General features: G+C 34.4%; 1 protein-coding gene across 1 annotated transcript; it reads right to left on the bottom strand.

Moving 5' to 3' along the window:
- Positions 1–4,602: 4,602 nt before the first annotated feature.
- On the bottom strand, positions 4,603–16,704 carry LOC143236418 (zinc finger BED domain-containing protein 5-like). The gene is made up of 4 exons (XM_076474680.1): positions 15,605–16,704; positions 15,269–15,334; positions 14,517–14,714; positions 4,603–4,692 (listed from the first exon to the last, which is right to left on the bottom strand). Exons 1-4 carry the CDS (start codon positions 16,355–16,357, stop codon positions 4,603–4,605), a joined length of 1,107 nt encoding a protein of 368 aa, XP_076330795.1. The 5' UTR covers positions 16,358–16,704.
- Positions 16,705–21,482: the final 4,778 nt, after the last annotated feature.

Below are 21,482 nucleotides of genomic sequence, written 5' to 3'. Positions count from 1 at the left end.
AACTGGTACTTTATTGTCAGGATCTTTTAATCTTCTCGGGAAGGTAACTGCCCCACATTCACCCACATCTAACGTATCTGGCAGTTATCTGCTTTGTTGGCAATAGAACAACAGAAGAGGCAAAATTCAGTGTGAGTGTATTTGTGAATTTTTATTACTCTAACGCATTCTAAAACTAACTGTGTAGACAGAAACAAAAGCTGCGAATATTTAGGCGTAGTTATGTGAGCATATTTTATGTTCTCTGTAATTTGAAACTTTAGTTAAGAAGACCAGGAAATATATTGCAAAACTCTTTAAAATTATAGTTTCAATAAATAGTTTCGATAACTTAGTCACTATGTTCACTGTTATACTTTGTATATTTTGTGTCCTGTACCACACTCTATAGGACCAAGCGTGATTTATGTATTTTATCTTGTAAGTCTGTTTTTTTATAGCAAAGCCACATTGGGCTATCTGCTGAGCCCACCCAGGGGAAACGAACCCTTGATTTTAGCGTTGTAAATCCAGATACTTTTCGTTGTACTATCGGGGGGCGTTATATTGGACCAAGCGTGATTTATTTATTTTGTGTCTTGTACCTCACTGTGTAGGACCAAGAGTGATTTATGTATTTTGTGTCTTGTACCTCACTCTGTAGGACCAAGCGTGATTTATATATTTTATGTCCTGTCCGTCACTATGTGAAACCTAGCGTGGCGCTAGTAAATAACGTGTTGGACGGCTGGAGTTTGGAATGTATAAGTCGCTGGACTCATTACGTAGTTCTGATGTAAACGTGTTAAAAAAGTGACAGTCAGTACCTTTTTTGTTTTTGGTTCAGGAACAGGAAATAGCTGTTTTTGGTGGCAGATGGCTGTTCTGTGTTCAGTGAGTATCTCAAAATTTCGAGAGGGCTATATATGTATCATAGGGGTCTCTGTCTGTCAGTTTAGCCCATGTGTGCGTAGAATGTTTCTTTGGTTTAAAATATCATTGTTTAGCACATCATATGACTGTCTGGTTGAACGAAATGCATTTCAGTTTTACTGAATAAGACATTTTTCATAATGACTTGCCTAACAGGTGAATTTTGCTAATATAGTACCGTGACGAAAATGAATAAAGGGTGTTTTGGGTGTTTTTATTATAGGAAAGCCACAATGGGCTAACTGCCGATGCCACCGAGGGGAATCGAATCCTTGATTTTAGTGTTATAAATCCGTAGACTTACCGCTGTATCAGCGGGAGACAAAAAGGAATAAATGTATTTAATTACAAACTGCTTACAGCTTAGTATAAAAAATTTTATGAGTCGTGAAATCTAGTAAAGAAAATTAACGTTATACATGTTACTTTATATTAATACATATTTAACGTTATACATGTTACTTTATATTAATACATATTTAACGTTATACATGTTACTTTATATTAATACACATTCTGACAAAACAAAAGTAACGTATCACCTTACTTTCAAACACTTCCAGAGGGGAAGTATTTCAGAGCAACTCTTTATGGTCCTGTTTCGACCAAGTAGTTTCCCGCTGGAACAGCGGTTAATCTACGGATTTACAACGCTAAAATAAGGGGGTTAGATTCCCCCCGATGAACTCAGCTGATAGCCCGTTGTGGCTTTGCTATAAGAAAACACACAGTCGTCCAAGTAATTTTCGTTCCGCCCATAACTCGTGAAGATAAATCACTGACATTATATGTGGTTATTAAATGATAAACAAACTGAACAACGAGTAAAACCAGCTGGAATTCTTCGTGGCGTTTTTTCTGTACTGAATGTAAACGTATTAACGACAAAAATTTCTACCTCGAGCGTATTACATTTTGTAAATGATATATATATATATTCTCTGTTTTTCGTGGCAAGTATCTTGAATCTACATAAATTGTCCAGATAGACCGGCACTTTAGTTCTTTTGTATTTCATTATTTCGAAAAGCAGATTTTATTGGATCGTGTAAGTAAACCCTGCAATTTTTAATGTTACCTAACATTTCTGAGTAATGAAATTTTAACGGTAAATTTCAAACTAATTTCTAAGAAATGTATTTTTGCACCGTTGTTTTTAACTCCAGACTTATATTTATGAAAAGCATTAATTAATGTTGGGGTATTTACAATATTTGGTAGAAAATGTTTTGTTTTTTTTTCTAAATTCGTACTCTGTATAAAATATTTTTATACAGTTAAAAGTTTTAACTTAAAGTTAAAAGTTTAAGTTAAAAGTTAAAACTTAAAAAGTTTTAAGTTTATAATTTATACAGTTGTTTTTATCATATTTCACTTTGGGTTCACAAACTTGTCAGACAACACTTTAGGGTCATTAACGTATTAGGTTTTACTTTAGGTTCATTAACTTGCTATGCTTCATTTTAGTTTCATTAACTTGTATACTTAACTTTGGGTTTGTGAACTTGTCACTTTTCATTTTGGGGCCACTAGCTCGTCTTACTTCATTTTAAGTTCATTAACTTTTTACGACCAAGTTTGGGATCGCTAACTTTTTATGGTTAATTTTGAATTAATTAACTTATCAAACTTCACTCTGGATTTATTGACTTGTCAAAATTCACTACAGGTTCATTGACATGTCATGTTCCAACTTAGGTTCATTAGGTTATCGTACGTCACTCTAACTTTGTTAACTTGTCATTTTTACTCTAGGCTCATTAACTTATGACAATTTACTGTACTGTAAGTTCATTAACTTATGACAGTTTACTGTACTGTATATTTGTTAACTTATGACAGTTTACTGTACTGTATATTCATTAACTTATGACAATTTACTGTACTGTAACTTCATTAACTTATGAATATTTACTGTACTGTATATGCATTAACTTATAACAGTTTACTGTACTGTATATTCATTAACTTATGATAATTTACTGTACTGTATATTCATCAACTTATGACAGTTTACTGTACTATATATTAATTAACTTATGACAATTTACTGTACTGTATATTCATTAACCTATGACAATTTACTGTACTGTAACTTCATTAACTTATGAATATTTACTGTACTGTATATTCATTAACTTATGAATATTTACTGTACTGTAACTTCATTAGCTTATGAATATTTACTGTACTGTATATTCATTAACTTATGACAACTTACTGTACTGTATATTCATTAACTTATGACATTTCAGTTTGTGTTCATTAACCTACCATACATAACTCTGTAGTCACTAAACTGTCTTGCATTATCTTAGACTTTTTAGCCGATAGATTATTAATTATGTAAGCGTCAAATTATTTATTTTAGATATCAATATGTATATCAATAATAGCTATGTACATGGGCGTGTTCTCATTCTCTTCAGTTTGTATTTCATGCTTGATATAATAATACTGTTAGAAGTCGAAATAAGTGCTTAGACATGACACTGTCTTGATTCAGCAGGAAGACAACTGACATCGTAAGTTTTGTTTAAAAAACAAAGACACAGTTAATGTCAATATTTGTTTCAGTAACCCAAAACTATGAGTGAAAAACATTAATTAGTAACCGTCGGAAATCTTTTCTACCGTCTTCGTGTAAACATTAAATAGATAGGTTTGTTTAGGTATAGCTGTTATCTTTGTGTTTAATTAAAGTATCGTCTCTCATTATAGGGTAGATCTGAGCTTCTAATGCATGTTGTTAAAAGCCGATAAGGTATCTTTGGCTTTAGGAGAAAAACCAACGATTATAGTAATTTTTTTCCATCGTGGATTACCAAAGTATTCTCTCTCATTATACTTAAGACGTGAGCTTCGAACGTATGTTGTTAAAGACCGATATTTTTAGTTTTAGGAGAAAAATCAACAATTGCAGTAAATTATTTTCCATGTTGGATTGCCGAAGTGTCTTCTCTCATTATACTTTAGACATGAGCTTCGGACTCATGTTGTTAAAGACCGATATCTTTAGCTTTAGGAGAAAAACCAACAGTTATAGTAAATTATTTTTCATGTTGGATTACCAAAGTACCCTCTCTCATTATACTTTAGACGTGATCTTCGAACTCATGTTGTTAAAAATCGATATATTTACCTTTAGGAGAAAAACCAACGATTATAGTAAATTATTTTCCATGTTGGATTACCGAAGTGTCCTCTCTCATTATACGTTATATCTGAGCGTTTTTCTAACTTCAGTTGTTAAAAACCGATAAGATATCCTTACTTTTAGGAGAAAAAACAACAATTATAGTAAATTATTTTTCATGTTGGATTACCGAAGTATCCTCTCTCATTATACTTTAGACATGAGCTTCGGACTCATGTTGTTAAAGACCGATATCTTTAGCTTTAGGAGAAAAACCAACAGTTATAGTAAATTATTTTTCATGTTGGATTACCAAAGTACCCTCTCTCATTATACTTTAGACGTGATCTTCGAACTCATGTTGTTAAAAATCGATATATTTACCTTTAGGAGAAAAACCAACGATTATAGTAAATTATTTTCCATGTTGGATTACCGAAGTGTCCTCTCTCATTATACGTTATATCTGAGCGTTTTTCTAACTTCAGTTGTTAAAAACCGATAAGATATCCTTACCTTTAGGAGAAAAACCAACAATTATAGTAAATTATTTTTCATGTTGGATTACCGAAGTATCCTCTCTCGTTATACGTTAGATCTGAGCTTCTAACGCATGTTGTTGAAAGCCAACAAGGTATCTTTAGCTAAAGGAAAAAAAACAACAATTATAGTAAAATATTTTCCATGTTTGAATACAGAAGTAAACTTTCTCATTATCCTTTCAATCTGAAGTTCAAACTTCTGTTGCTAAAAACTGATATGTTTGGCTCTAGGAGAAGAAACAAGAATTACGGTAAATTATCGTCCATGTTGAATTACTGAATTATCACGGAAGTGATGTAACATAACCACGCGGAGTATAAATATTTTAAAGCACATTATAAATACTTTTTATTACTCAACGGAAACCTAAAACTACGTGTTTCGTTCATAATAAGGAAATATGATAACAATTATCGTTATTCTTGACTCTAATTGAGTTTTATGCAAGTAATTGGGCCATAACGTTTCTCTCTTTCATAAACATAACCCAAGTGACTGTCATACTTAAAAAACATATGACAAAGCAAGATTGACCAAATTTTCAAAGTAAGCTATTCGAGAGAAAGCATAACGAGCCGAGTAAAAAATCTTTATAAGAACACTGTTATAATGCTAGGCTTAAAGCAGTAGTTTAATCTAGGAATGCTGCATTTATCACTGAGTACACGATGATCGTGGAAAACACGATGTCAATTTCGACAATTAGAGCATAGCTTACGTTTACTTAAAAATCTAACCTTTACAATAACTTTAAATTATAGGGAAAGCTGGGACAGGCCTAATGTTTAGCCAGCGTCGTGACTCTAAGAATACGCGTTTTACGTCCGCACTTTGAGACCGTTGATACGCTATAAGAGTTTCAGATAAATCCCACAATTTGGTAAGAAGAGTGTAGACAAAGAGTTGACAGTAACTAGCTGTCAGTTGAAAATTAGGAGATCCTGTGCGCAGATAAATCTTCACTTTGTTTTATATGAAATTCTGTAGCAAAAACAACTTGTCTTATTTGGCTTGGAATTGTGTTTCTAATTAGAGTATATATTAAGACATGTTTTTCTTCTGTTTTCTAATTATTTTTCGATAAAAGAAGATAACATGGAAACTATGATGAAGATATCTCAAACCATGAAGAAGTGATTATAATTATTTTTACTGGTAATCTACTCAGCTGAAAATGATGCTGGAAAAGGACACAGTATTTGTACATAAAATGTCATATATTTAATTGTACATACACAATGCAAAACGTTTGATAATTAAGACACTTCACTATATTTGATTTAAATTTTCTGTTTGCATAATGCCAACAAAACTTTGAAAACTGGACGAGACCATTACGTGTTGAAACAGCTCTGAAATATCAAAGTCTTGAAGTTGTCAAGGTTGTAATACTGACAGTTTTAATGTACTGAGTTGTTAATATTATAACTCTAACAATAGAATTTTGCAAAGTTGTTATTATTATAACTTGGATTTTTTATGTTTTAAACTAGTTCGCGTCATAACTTCGTAATCTGAAGTCCTAAAGTCTCATCTTTGTAACCCTGAAACTTTGAATTTTGTTTAATGAGTGTGTTTTCTAAATGTAACAAAGATTTCTGACTGAATAATAATAATGTTATTCATAATAACCAGGGATCGTGGAAGTTACCTAACAGGACACTATTTCATAGTAAATTAAAAAAAACAACACTCATTGAGGCTCCACAAATATATTACGGATTGATAAACAAAATGCACCTATTGGACATTAAACATTGTGTGGATGATACTTATCTAAGAAACTTTAGACTTTAGGGATTCTCGACCTTTGATGTTCTTCATGTCAACCTAAAGTAACTGTAGCCTAATTATACTAATAGGAGCTAGATAAACAAATAGTAGTAATTGTATTAGTCACAATTGTGTAAAAACAAAGGAAAAATGAAATATCTCTTTGATTTTTTTTCCTATCGTGAATATTAGTCAAGTTTTATGATGGTAACGTTCCTGGTAAAAATCATGAAGTTAAAACATAATTACAATTTTGCTAATTTTTCGATAATCGGGTCACCTACCTATCAAATCACGTGAGAAGCACGCGATTTTTGTTAACTACTGAAAACACTATAAAGCTAAGTTAATAAACTAACGTCGTCTTTCCATGTTAATCTGTCATTATCAAACAGAAAGTGAATACATGAAACTAATGCTATAATTAAGTTATTATTGTAGAGCATGCTTCATAGTTTTTAAAATTATGATGTTGTTTACTTTATACATATTTCGTGATGTATAAAGATATTGCAGTCAAAGTAAAATCGTAACACCGATGAAAACGATCAAGATTTATATCCTGCTTGAGGTTGTTTTGTCCGTTTTTGAATTTTGCGTAAAGCTGCACGATGTCTATCTGCTCTAATCATCACTACGCAGTGTAAGACTAGAGGGAAGACAGTTAGTCATCATCACTCACCGCCAACTCTTTACCAACGAATAGTTGGGCTAACCGTCGCATAATAATGTCTCCACGCCTGAAAGAGCGACCGTGCTTGATGTGACGAGGATTTGAATCCACGGCCCTCAGATTGCGAACCGAGCGTCCTAACCACATGCTCAAGAAACAAATGTATATATATATATAGTCGCATATCAGAACCTAGACGTTATATGAGCAATTCAAAACCCCTACATTAGAACTAACTAATTGTAATTTTTTTTAACCTAGAAGATTAATTCTATATACTTCCATATATATCAGGTGATAATGTGTCCAATGAAAATTATAAAAATACGCTCGTAGTTTCAAAGCTAATGAATATACAATTTCGATAAGTTAGCAGTTAATCTGCGTGTGTTTGTTTTATAGCACAGCAGTACATGTTTGCAAGAAAAACATTTCTACAGGGAGGAACCTACAGAACGTATTTTACTTCGGTCTGTAAGGTTCAGCTATTGAACTTCTAGGTATTGGTTAGATTAATCATTTTTCATTTTGAAAATTTAATTCAGATGACTTTGTTTAGTGATAAAAATCAAGAAGAATAAGGTAACTAAAATTTATCTCGAAAATATTTTCTGATTGGGTATTAGACCGCTTTTAAAGACTGTCATATTTAAATTTTTGAATTTAAATTGCCTTTACTTTAAAAATGCTGTGTAAATCCACCGTAACAGAGATTTAACCAGTAATTATCTTACATCATAACAGAAGTTTATAGAGCAGAACTGACTGTATGAATTTCAAATGTTACTTCTCAGTCTGATTGGCATATTACATGTTTATGATTGTTAGGTTAATCGGATCAGTGTTGGAAAGACGAACTGAGTTCCCCGTAGGCCTAATTTATTATACGTAAAACTTATTGTGAATGCTACGTATATATATATATATATATATATGCATACACACATAATAAGCATTAATCTAAATTAGGTAAAATTTATATACGTTTAATCTTATGTTTACAATAATGCCCACTTTTAAAATAATTTTTTGAACGATAAAATATGATTTTTTTTCCGAGATTTTGAAAGGCAAGAAAAACTAAAAGAAAACACAATGCCAATTATGCAGTAAGAGATATCTCATAAAAAATCTTACTTTTAACCAGTTTAATTCTAACTCAAGGTAGCGGGAATGAGATATTCAGATGTAGTGATTAATTTTAAAACGTAAGTTACTAGACTTTTCTATCAAGATCTTAAGAACAGGGTGTTACAATATACATTTTGACTTCATTGTTTTAATAATAGCTTACGTTACTTGAAAAAATGAAAATGTTAGGGTCAGTTTTGTTTTGTTTGAGATTCACCTATGGCAGATCCCCTGAACTAGAGGCCTTGGAAACGCTAAAACTTGAGAACTGGGGTTCGATATTTACGGTGCGCGTAGCGTATTGTGTAGATTTACGCTTGAACAAAAACAAATAAAATTATTATATCACCGGATACTTTGCGTTATATAGTATTAAGTGCGAACAAGGTGTATTCTAAGTTATGTAGCTAAATATATGAATTTATAATAACAATTACAATCAAATAAAATGTCAGTATAGGGTAATTATGTTTGTCGAAATGATTGCTTCTAGTGAAGTAGAAAGAAAAACCAATTTCATGACATAGATGCAAGTAATTATTTCAAGTGAACCAGTTACCTTATCTGTGCTATTTATTTCCTGAAGTATATCGTTAAGAACTGGTTTCCTGGCGAAATTATAACGTATAAAACTTACATCATGTAAAATTGTTACTATTACTGAAGCATGTGACATAACAACTGGATTTCTGATTGAAAGAACTTTGCTAAGCAATTTATGTATATATAAAAAGCTCTGATCGTGCAATCGAAATATAACAAGTAACAAGATATTCTGTTAACTAAAATTGTATATATGTGCTTACAGAGATAGAAACATTGAACCTCGGACACAATGGCTGCACAAAAATTCATTGAGACTAATTGGGATGCGTTGTAGCATACGAAGAGACCATGGTAACGTGACCCGGGGGTGTGTTTACCATGTGCGGAGTACCGTTGCAGCGCGATGCTAGTCTGACAGGAGTTTGATAACATTATTAATAAGAACCACTGACTGTCTGAAACAGTTTCGTAGTATATTTTGGGTTTACAAATGTTATTGTAATATACGTTAAGACTATTTCTAGAAACTGTGTCGGTTGATTTGAATGGAGATGATGTTGTGCCCTTCTCACCCAGTGAGAAGCGGTGAGTCTGCGGACTCACACCGCTGACATCGGTTTGTGGGCAGAGCACAGATAGCCTATTGTATAGTTTTGTGATTAATTCTAAACAAACAAACAAACATAAATGTAAGTTATAATAATACGTTATTTGCAAGCCTGAAGACAAGTCATCATGGTTAAAAGTTAAAACACACACGATTATTTGGTCAAATTGTATAACATCACAGAAATTAATATAGGTTCATAAGAGAATAATTAAAATGCAATAAGGTGATGATTATAGACTGGACGCCTCCGAAAGATCTTCCCCAGGTAAAGGTATGGACTAACAACATTAAAATCTGTGGTTCGAATCCCCGTGGTAGATTTAATGCAGACATACTTCGGACAGCTTAGCACAACGACAGCAACTACAACAAAAATCCTTTAAATAATGGTAGGAACACGTGGTTTTGCCTGTAGGTGTACGAGGGAAGCTTTCAAAAAGATAGTGTCAGTTATAAGTTGAGTATTAGCTTATTCTTGTTCTATTGTTATTTAATAACAAAGTAAAAGGGGGTGTTGCATGTAAGTGCTGATCAGTGTAGAACTAAATAGAAAGTTTTTACAAACTTATGAGCTGATTTTATTGAGTTTGAACCCATAAACGGTGGTATCTCAGTCTGAAACAAAATGTTCTTATATTTTATACATAAGGGAAATTATGTTGATATTACACTGAAAAGTTTTAAAGTGCCATATTTATGTCTATATATTTCAACTGTTTACTATAGCGTTTTGGAAACATCATTATACAAACCTTACTTTTAGGTAAGACATCCAAAACGTCATGAATCTTATTTTTAAATTGGGTTAACTGAGAAGCCTTAGTTTTAACAAGGTTTGTTGACAAGTCGCTGGCCTTTCTTCTAACGAGGTTATTTGAGAAGTCACTAGTCTACCCTTTATTTTAACAAGTTTACGTGAGAAGTCACATTTTTCTTGGTTGATGATCTTTGTCAACCATTGAATTACGACCATTTGTATTACGTGGTTTGGCTGGAAGAACCTGCCTTTTAAATATAATTTAGAAGACTAAGCCTTTCACACATAAAACTCGAAATAACATAACTTGAAAGAAAATCAACGGACTAACTAGACTTTATACGGAGCTATAATGGATAACCCAATGGATTAAGCCTGTTACCACACGAGTGCAGAAATGTGACATTAATTCTAAACCAGCTACAGTGAATTTTTAACACAACTCTTAAGCTGTTCTATGAGTTCACACTGTCTCTTAAGGTCAAACTTAAAATTGATCGTACGCGATTTAAGCGACACGAAAATCGTAGTTAGTGAAAAACATTATAACGCGCCAAATAAAAGTTTATCCTCGAAGATGTTTAGAGCAACAATCGTAAGTCAGAGATAAACACAAATTATATATTTAAAAAGTAAGAGCATAGGATATAGGATGAGAACATTAAATTGAAACAAATACAACTAATTGCATACTTTCAAAATGTAGCAGAAGAAACTACATCACAGCTGTTAATTTTTGGGCGTAACATGGCCAGGTGGTTAGATTGCTGTACTCGTAATTTGAGGATCGTGGGTTCGAATCCTTGTCACACCAAATATGCTCTCGCCCTTTCAGTCGTGTGGGCGTTATAATGTGACAATAAAACCTACTATTCGTTGGTAAAAGAGTAGCCCAAGAGTTGGCTGTGGGTAGTGACGATTAGCTGCCTTTCCTCTAGGTTTACACTACAAAGATGGTTAGCGCAGATAGCCCTCGTGTAGCTTTGTGAGAAATTAAAAAAGAAAGAAGTAAGTAAGTTAATCTTTGATTTTAGTTAGTACGTGCTCAGTTTTTAATGATTAAAATATACGACTCCAGATGTCCCTGTAGTTTATATTTCATACATTAAAATGTTTCGCTGTAGGTATATCTATTTAGTGACTATGACATTTAGGTGAAATTAGGTCTCGGTTCTGTTATTTAATTAGTAAAATGTTGGACTATGGGTATGTCTATGTAATATTATTTACTGAGTAAATTGTTTGGCTATAGGTATGTCTGTGTTCTGTTACTCATTGAGTGAAATGTTTGACTCTAGGTATGTCCTTGCCCTTTTGTAGCTTACGTATTGCCGGCCATTATGACGACTTTCTATTTTTTCTATGCAAATACGACCACACCTTCACAAGTTATGCATTGAAAAGATACGATTTGTTTTTGTTGAAAGTGACATTATGATGATATGAACATGTATCATTTTTGTGTATGAAAAAGCAAAACGTACCTTTCGCTCACAACACTGATTACTTATTACATTGTGTAGGCTTTTGTCCAGAATAATGATGTTAAACAGTTGATTTTCTTTCGTATATAGTTCAACACTGATTACTTGTTACATTGTGTAGGTTTTTGTCTGGAATATTGTTGTTAAACTGTTGAGTTCCTTTACCATATAGTTCAACACTGACTACTTATTATATTATGTAGACTTTTGTCTAGAATAGTGTTGTTAAACTGTTGAGTTGCTTTAACATTTTTTCTACACTCACTACTTCTTATACTTTGTTGGCTTTTGTCTAGAATATTATTGTTAAACTGTTGAGTTCCTTTATCATATAGTTCAACACTGACTACTTGTTCATTATGCAGGCTTTTGTCTAGAATATTGTTGTTAAACTGTTGTGTTTATTTCCTGTATAGTTCAACACTGACAGTATATTACATTGTATAGAATTTAGTCTAGAATATTGTTGTTAAACGGTTGACTTTCTTTCCTATATAATTCAACACTGAGAACTTATTATATTATGCAGACTTTTGTATAGAATAGTGTTGTTAAACTGTTGAGTTCCTTTCCTGTATAGTTGAATACAGACTACTTGTTATATTGTGTAGGATTTTGTCTAGAAAATCGTTGTTAAACTGTTGAGTTCCTTTACCATATTTTTCATCACTGACTACTTATTACATTGTTTAAGCTTTTGTTTAGAAAACTGTTTTTAAACTGTTGAGTTCCTTTACCATATAGTTCAACACTGACTACTTTTTATATTATATAGGCTTTTGTCTAGAATATTGTTGTTAAACTGTTGAGTTCCTTTACCATATAGTTCAACACTAACCACTTGTTATATTGTGTGGGACTTTGTCTGGAATATTGTTCTTAAACTGTTGAGTTCCTTTCCTATATAGTTCAACACTAAGAACTTATTACATTGTGTAGGCCTTTGTCTAGAAAACTCTTGTTAAACTGTTGAGTTCCTTTACCATATAGTTCAACATTGACTACTTTTTACCTTGAATATGCTTTTGTCTATGATACTGTTGTTAAACTGTTGAGTTCATTTCCTGTATAGTTCAACACAGACTACTTTTACATTGTGTAGGCTTATGTTTAGAATATTGTTGTTAAACTGTTGAGTTTCTTTACCACATTTTTCATCAGTGGCTGCTTATTACATTGTTTAAGCTTTTGTTTAGAAAACTGTTGAGTTCCTTTGCCATATAGTTTAACACTGACTACTTATTGTATTATGTAGGCTTGTGTCTAGAATATTGTTGCTAAACAGTTGAGTTCTTTTACTATTTTTTTTCTACATTCACTACTTTTTATACTTTGTTGGCTTTTGTCAAGAATATTATTGTTAAACTGTATGGTTCCTTTACCATACAGTTCAATATTAAATACTTATTACATTGTGTAGGCTTTTGTTTAGAATATTGTTGTTAAACTGTTGAGTTCCTTTACCATATAGTTCAATATTGACTACTTGTTATATTGTGTAGGATTTTGTCTAGAAGATTGTTGTTAAACTTTTGACTTCATTTCCTATACAATTCAACACCGAGAACTTATCACATTATGTAGGCTTTTGTATAGAATAGTGTTGTTAAACTGTTGAGGTCCTTTCCTGTATAGTTGAACACAGACTACTTGTTATATTGTGTAGGCTTTTGACTAGAATATTGTTGTTAAACTGTTGAGGTCCTTTCCTGTATAGTTGAACACAGACTACTTGTTATATTGTGTAGGCTTTTGTCTAGAATATTGTTGTTAAACTGTTGTGTTTATTTCCTGTATAGTTCAACACTGACAGTATATTACATTCTATAGAATTTAGTCTAGAATATTGTTGTTAAACAGTTGACTTCCTTTCCTATATAATTCAACACTGAGAACTTATCATATTATGTAGGCTTTTGTATAGAATAGTGTTGTTAAACTGTTGAGTTCCTTTTCCGTATAGTTGAACACAGACTACTTGTTACATTGTGTAGGCTTTTGTCTATAATAGTGTTGTTAAACTGTTGAGTTCCTTTACCATATAGTTCAACACTAACTACTTTTTATACTGTGTTGGCTTTTGTCTATAATATTTTTGTTAAACTGTTGAGTTCATTTCCTGTGTAGTTTAACACTGATTACTTATTATATTATGTAGGATTTTGTCTCGAACATTACTGTTAAACTGTTGAGATTCTTTATCATATAGTTCAACACTGACTACTTATTATATTATGTAGGATTTTGTCTAGAATAGTGTTGTTAAGGTGTTGAGTTCCTTTACCATATTGTTCAACACCCACTACTTATTATACTGTGTAAGCATTCGACTAGGATGTTGTTGTTAAACTGTTTAGTTCCTTTTCTATATAGTTGGAAACTCACTATTTATTACTTTGTTTCGGCTTTTGTCCAGAATATTGTTGTTAAACTGTTCGTTCCTTTACCACAGTGGTTCTCAAACATTTTCAGCTTGTTACCCAATTTAACATGCCACATTAAGCATGTTACCCCTTTCACAAAATGTTTTCAACATTGATATATATGGCTAAATTAAACTAGAGATATATTGCACTTTATTTATTTACAATTTATTTATATAATTTATTTACACTGAATTACACTTTTAATTATTGTATTTGATCATTGTGCATTTCTAATGAATATTGCCAAAGATGTCAAGAACATCAGTGGGATGGATGGAGTTGCATACTTGAAGCTAGTTTAGGAATTCTTGGCTTTGTGGTTGAAAGTGCCAGCCTGGCATCGTTTGCAACATTCAAGCGAGTCCTCTTTTTTGTTTTCATCCCCAGCACGGTTGAGAACCCCTTCTCGCACAGACACGTTGTTGAGAATGATACCAACAACTTCAAGGCTCTCTTGGACAGAGTTGGCGAGTCAGCTAGTTGTGAAATCCAAAAGGAATCTGCATTTTGGTTTTGGAATTTGACTTTTAAGGCTTCATTTGCTCGCATAGTGATCCACTCCTCCTTTGCAGGGAAATCATCATCATGAATGGCCTCATCAGGTACAGAAAAGGGATGAATGATCCACTGAAGACTAGCTGTTTTTAGGTCACTCTCTGGAAAGTAGTGCTGCATGCTTGTTTCAAGCCCCTTCAAATGGTCGCTCATCTCTTTGTTGATGGTCTGTAAAAGTGATCCAGTATCATAACTATTCTCCTCAACAAACTGGTCTAGGGTGGGAAACTGAGCGATCACTCCTTTCTCCAAGCGTCGAATCCAGAGTCTCAGTTTTCCCAGAAATGCAGTTACAGTGTGATGGGCATCAATGACAGTCGTGTTTTGGCCCTGGAGTTGCAGATTATCACTGTTCAGCTCCGCAAATATGTCAGCCAAGTAACAAAGTCGAGCAAGCCACTCCTTATCAGTGAACTTGGTAGCAAAAGGAGATTCTTCTTGTTTCAGAAATTCCTGAAGAGCCGTTCGGAGCTCAATGACTCGACGTACAACCTTGCCTTGTGACAACCAGCGAACAATGGTGTGGTAGAGCAGAACTTGATACTGCTCTCCCATTTCCTTGCACAGCTCCCTGAATATGCGCGAATTCACATCCCTGGACTTGATGAAATTGACGATTTTCAACACATCTTCAAACACTAATTTCAGATTACCAGGCAGGCTTTTTGATCCAAGAGAGTACCGATGAATGATGCAATGATCTACAGAAATTTCTGATTCACAGCTTGTATGAGGCCCCGTAATCCACGATTACGACCCATCATCGACGGTACTCCATCGACGGAGACCTAGATTAAAAAAGAAAAACTATTATAGATTGCGTCAGTTAGTCATTCTTACTTATCTTTTGCGTTATAATTATATGGATTTAATTTAATTTAATTTATTTTGGTACTTTAGTATTTCAGTACGACAGGCACGATACTTTTTTGTGAATTATGTATAAAATATTAGCTACACTACAGCTACTTGTACAATAAATAAAACTCTATGACTATATGCCATGTAATTCATTGTATTTATACTAATCTAGACTTTATATAAACATCTCTCCCTACCTGTTGAACGCTGTTCCAATCCAATCCATTCGTGGTAAAGAAACTGTTGATGATATTGAAGATATCTTCTCCCTTCGTGGTTGTCAGCAGATCTTCGCATAATAGGAACTCTTCTTTGATCTTGTCCTGGTGGACGTAACGAACGAACCCAAGGAGAACAGCACAACTGGCTACGTCACACGATTCATCAAATTGCAAGGAGAATTTGCTATATGTGCTTTCCTTGATCTCTGTTGTAACTTGGGACAGAATATCTGATGCCATGTCATCGACTCGTCGGCGGATTGTGTTGTTTGATAGAGATATGACACTCAGGTTCTTCGCTTGATCCTCCCCACATACCTTGCTTACCATCTCGTTTGCACAAGGCATAATCAGATTCTCTGCAATGGTGTGGCATTTTTGTTGTTCGGCAACTTTATATGCAACAAAGTAAGATGCTTCGACCGCAGCTTGAAGCTTTTGGGCTTGAATTCCAGATGAACCGAACTGGATATTCTTCAGTGCTACAGCCCGGCGCTGAAAATAAGCCTGATCCTCATTTTGAAGATTTGGATGGCACTTCTGGAGGTGAGCTGAGAGTTTTGATGGCTTGAGGCTTTCATTTGTCAACACTTTGTGACATACTACACATTGTGGCCGATCCTCTCCACCAGAAGGTAAATTCACAAAGCCATAGCGAAGAAAGGCGTCAGAGTAGGTGCGCTTTTTAGACATTTTATTGTTTAATCTGCAGAAAAAGAAAAACTGCATAAAAAAGTGTGAACAATGTGAACTTATTATTTATTTTTTCATGGCATTCTGGATAGCATTAAAAGAGCTTATTCAGCATAGGAATGATGTAATAGTAAGTAAATACTAACTATACTGCACAGGGCAGTACACATACATACCAGGTTTTGTCTACCTCGGCTGATGCTCACATAGAAACTGACAGTGTGAAATAGAGGCAACCTCAGGCAGTGAGTGACGCGTACTGGACACGTCGATGAGTCATCAGGGTTACTGAGTGACTTGTGTTCTGAAGCATACTTGTCAAAATACTTTTAGGTTACCACACACTTAGATACATATTTTTTCTTTTCTACAACTGTATATTAGTTTTTGATGTTTATTGTTATTTGGTTTATCTTTATTACATACTTAAAATAGGTTTAATTTACAACTTTACATACTAAGACTAAGTTAACATTAATCCTAATACCAGCTACCTCAATGTTTTCTTGATTTTCAGAATTTTAACTTTTTTCTGTCACCCCTCCATTACCCCCGATAAATTGTTAAATTACCCCCAGTTTGGGAACCACTGCTTTACCATATAGTTCAACACTAACTAGTTATTACAGTATGTAAGATTTTGTCTGGAATATCGTTGGATTTCTTTCCAATAAATTTGTTTATTTTCATATTTTTTACCTGCCTGCTGATGTAGTGGTGAATTGGTACAAGAGTAACGCGTTGTGATATCTTTATGAATCTTATAACTTGTCCGTTGTTCAGTTAAGTTGTTTTGGAATAGACCCTTTTTATGTATGTTTAGTCTTTAATGTGTAGTGGCTATTACTTATAGACATTCTATGTAGTGAATACGGCGTTGTTTTGTAACGATGGGAGAAGCTAAACGTAAGATGCTAGTAAATCTAAATGATAGGACGGATGATGTTAATTACGCTAGGAAGTGTTAGTGAAGTAATAATGTTCGTCCTACGTTTTTAGTTGTACAACACGACTATCATTGCAGATTTGTTTCTGAGCTTGTAAAGAAAAACAGTTTGTAAACAAATATATTTTAAAGATATATGCGTGAAGAAAATAATTACAAGGATAATGTTTTCAATCGAACACCTTTCTGCACTTTTAACTGTCTTTTTTTGTTTTTAGTAGATGAATGTGGTTGTTAATTCGGGCCAGTGGACTGATGATAATGATATAAAGCCAGAACATGAATGTTCAGTCGGTACATGTGACTTATGTTCATGATGTACAACCAGAATGTGGTTACTCAGTTGATATAAATTGGGCTGATCTCAGATGCATTTAGCTGGCAAGATCTGGATATCAAACGAGACTAAAAGCATTACAATACAGAATACACTTTTGAGAACTTCAATCCATTTCGTGAAAGTAAGTGTGAATACTCTAGTGATCAAACAGAGCTTTTTAATCATGTCGCTATTTCAAACTCTATTTACTGACGAATGTAAAATTACATTAAGAGATGCTGAAATCATTTCAACGTTTGGGCTGCACTTATATCATATATTTTGTGTTTAGCATTTTGTAGCAGTCAAGCTCTTTAATTACGGATAGAATTCTGTTGTAGCTTTGTGCTTAGGTTTCTTAATACTCGACTATTAAATGTGTTGATCTTTGTAAACATCCATGATCTTTGATTGTGGATCGTGTAATGTGATTTGATCCACATTAGAATAATGTTTTAATCCTACTAGGGAACATCGAATTCATGTGGTTGATTCGGAGAGATAAAAAATACCATTCTGATTTAATTTATAATTTAACTTTTTATAGAGGTGTTACTGTTTCAGTCAGTACAATGAAAACATTAACGACAGTATCTAACAAATGTCACAAAATAGCGATTTGTAAATGAGCGTGTAAACGTTAAGAAATACACACGTTTATAAAATCGCTTGCTAACGCTAATAAATGTGGGCTTCAAAATAGCTTTATAAGTTCCTTTCTATTACGGATAAGCGTAACTCACGAACTGTTCTTCCGATGTAAAAATACCCGTGCTACGCGAGACGTTGAACGTCACTTTCACTCGTTTGGCATGAATTTCACGTATTTTGTTGCTAACATCCTTTCTCACTTAGTTCGTTTTTCGTGGCAGTAAAATTGAAATGGCTGCCAAACTCGAATATTCGCCAGATCGCTTTAATCTCGAACTCTAGACGGTCCACGTGACGTCATTAATTGCATTAATTGACGTCATTAACAAACAGACAACTCTCAATCAAAGATTTGTTTTTTCTTTTCACACCATTCAAGGAAAAATTGATGCAAAGCGTCAGAACATGGACTTAGGAAAATTGTAACTAATTTTAGTTTTTAAGTGTTTTTTTTTTTGCATACTTAGCAAAATTAGAGAAAACATATTTTATTTTGTGAAGACTGGCTAGACTTGGTTTATCAGAAATGTCACAGTCTCAGCTTGAGAGACTTGTAAACCCGAGATGATGCAAGAACGATATCAGTTTCATTAGTGTTGAATAGATGAAAATATTTTCTTCTTTATTAATCCAGCGCCAGTTCTGTAACTTTTCACGCTAAAACTCTCGTATCATGATTAAACCTTCCTTGCTTATTGAAAGTCCCTTAGATGTATATGTGTGCTGTAATCTCTTTATCCTTTGATAATGGAGTCTTGAGCGTAAAACGTGCTCTTCCCTTTTAGGCCTAGCTAGTCGGCTTACGTTCGTTACAGAAGGAGGGAATAGGCTTGTAAGTGAAACGAGACAAACAGTTGTTGTCATATATACAACTATACACGCGGCAAATCAGCTTAGAAGCTGCACTGTGTGCGCAAGTAGAACCGCATTACGCACTTTATGTGATCCTTCCGTGCAAAACATCCCGCAAATCCCTTCAAGCCCTTCAGGCAGAAACCGTGAGAAAGAGAAAGCTGCTATCTAAGATGGTCGTTTTTCTAGGCAGTGTATGTGTTCCACGAATCCTCGTGGCGAGCTTTAAAAGACGTTCGTGACTCAGCCCGTTATTACCAACATGCTTGCATGCACGTTGCCCGAAATATAGCGTACCTCGTTTGGCGAACCCACATCGACAATAATCGATCGGCTCGCGTGAGTTGCACGAGGTGTAAGGGTGCACCTAAAATTTATTTCGCTCGTGTAAAGTTTTCTCATACTGACCATATTATGCACGTAAGAGCTTTTTGTGAAAAATGACGTGTATAACTAAGCGCTCCCGCTCGCATTGCTGACGCAGACCCATTTTTAACAAGATTAACTACTGCCTTAACTCTGTTGGTTTTGTGGACACTGCTATATTTACATTTACAATTATGCGCTCGTTGTATTTTATTGTCTTCACAGTTCTCAAGGAAGCAGACGTGTATTTCTACTGTAGTTTAGCATTCCCTGTCATTACGAAGAACATGCATACACAAGAGATGAAGCACATCTCTGTAGGTACATGCAATTGATTGAACACATGAACTATAGATGGCGATTCAGCACCACATTCTGTCCTCGTGATCATTTACCGTAACAGCATAAGTGTTCATCTTAAATGTCTTTAAACTTGGCATACCTTCCTGTTATATTCTTAACATCCAACTCCAAAGAGTAATATGATTTACGTTTGAACCATATGGTTAGGGAAGGTTTGGTTTGTTTTGAATTTCGCGCGAAGCTACACGAGGGTTATCTGCGCTAGACATTTCTAATTTAGCAGTGTAAGACTAGAGTGAAGGCATCTAGTCATCACCATCCACCGCCAACACTTAGGCTACTCTTTTACCAAAGAATAGTGGGACTGACTGTAACTTATAACGCCCCCATGATTGAAAGGGCAAACATGTTTTATGGGACGAGGAATCGAACCCGCAACCCTCAAATTGCGAGTCAATCGTCCTAAGCACCTGGTCATGCCGGGCCCATTTCAGCTTAAAGGTTCTGAGTTTTAATCTGCCAATGTTAACAGAAACATTATATATATTATATTAGCACTTGGTTTGACACTCGTTAACAATACTCTCAACGTGTAAGAGATATCTAGCAACTCCAAATTTGTTAGATTTTGTGTCTCCTGGCAAAGAAAAATTCCTACTCAACTATCGCAATCTGTTCGTAATTTCCAGCTAATAACCTAGAAGAGAGTCGGTTAGTATGTAGCAGCAGCTGTCAATCCTGGGCTGCTTTTATTGAATAGTGGGATTTGACAGTTTCTCTTATAATACTTTTTCAGTCCCAAATCTCAGAGTGCGATATTGAGCCAACGAGACACGAACCATCAATTCACATACCTTCATGCTAGTTGTTTGGCCACTCGGTTCTGTCCGCACGTTATTAATGAATGTAAAAGGTATTTAATTTAAGCGCGCTTTGTTGTCTTTAATGGTGATGTGTCAGCTACGTGCGCACCTGCGAGCATTTTCCCAAACCAACGATAGCAACATACAAGTAGTACTGTTAAACACTTAAATGTGTTAATTAGTAATACGCGTTGAGAAACTCAACGGAAATTGAAGCGGTGATATATTGCAAACCGTGGTACTTGTACGGGCGTTTGTGTGTCTCCCGTTTACAACGGCCGCTTCCCACACTGCGTTTAAAAACTTTCAGACGAAGCTCAACATTCACTTTTGAAATGATGCGAGAACCGACATGAATAATGTTGATGTAAAGTTTTATTTCACAAGCAGGACACTGTTAGGAATTAATCGTTCATCAAGTTCCAATCGTCTTGGTTTCGTTGCCATTGGACACAACTTGTTGACTGTCAAGGACCGTGTGTGTGCTGGTGTGCAACATCATTCACACGTTAAATCAACAGGCGTCTTCCAAGTTTAACCTCCCGAAACAACTCCTGTATGGTCATCGGAAAAATGGGAAACGAATAAGAGGAGGACGGAAGAAGCGGTTCAAGGATGGCCTGAAGACAAAACTCAAGAGCTGAAACATCGATGTTAACAACTGGGAAACTCTCGTTCACGACCGAACCACCTGGAGATCCTTTATCCATCAGGGAGCAGAATTATTTGAGTCATCAAGAAGACGGCATTTGAAGAGAAGCGAGAGAAGAAGAAACAACACCAGCTGCAACTGAAACCTCTGAACTGACTTCCCCTCTGAACTGACTGGCCCTCACTGCCAGAAGACCAGTGGAGCAAGGA

Source organism: Tachypleus tridentatus, chromosome 13 (assembly GCF_004210375.1).
Source record: "Tachypleus tridentatus isolate NWPU-2018 chromosome 13, ASM421037v1, whole genome shotgun sequence".
Classification (NCBI taxonomy): Eukaryota; Metazoa; Arthropoda; class Merostomata; order Xiphosura; family Limulidae; genus Tachypleus; species Tachypleus tridentatus.
Note: the sequence above shows the minus strand (reverse complement) of the source record. Positions and strands in the feature narration are given on the sequence as shown.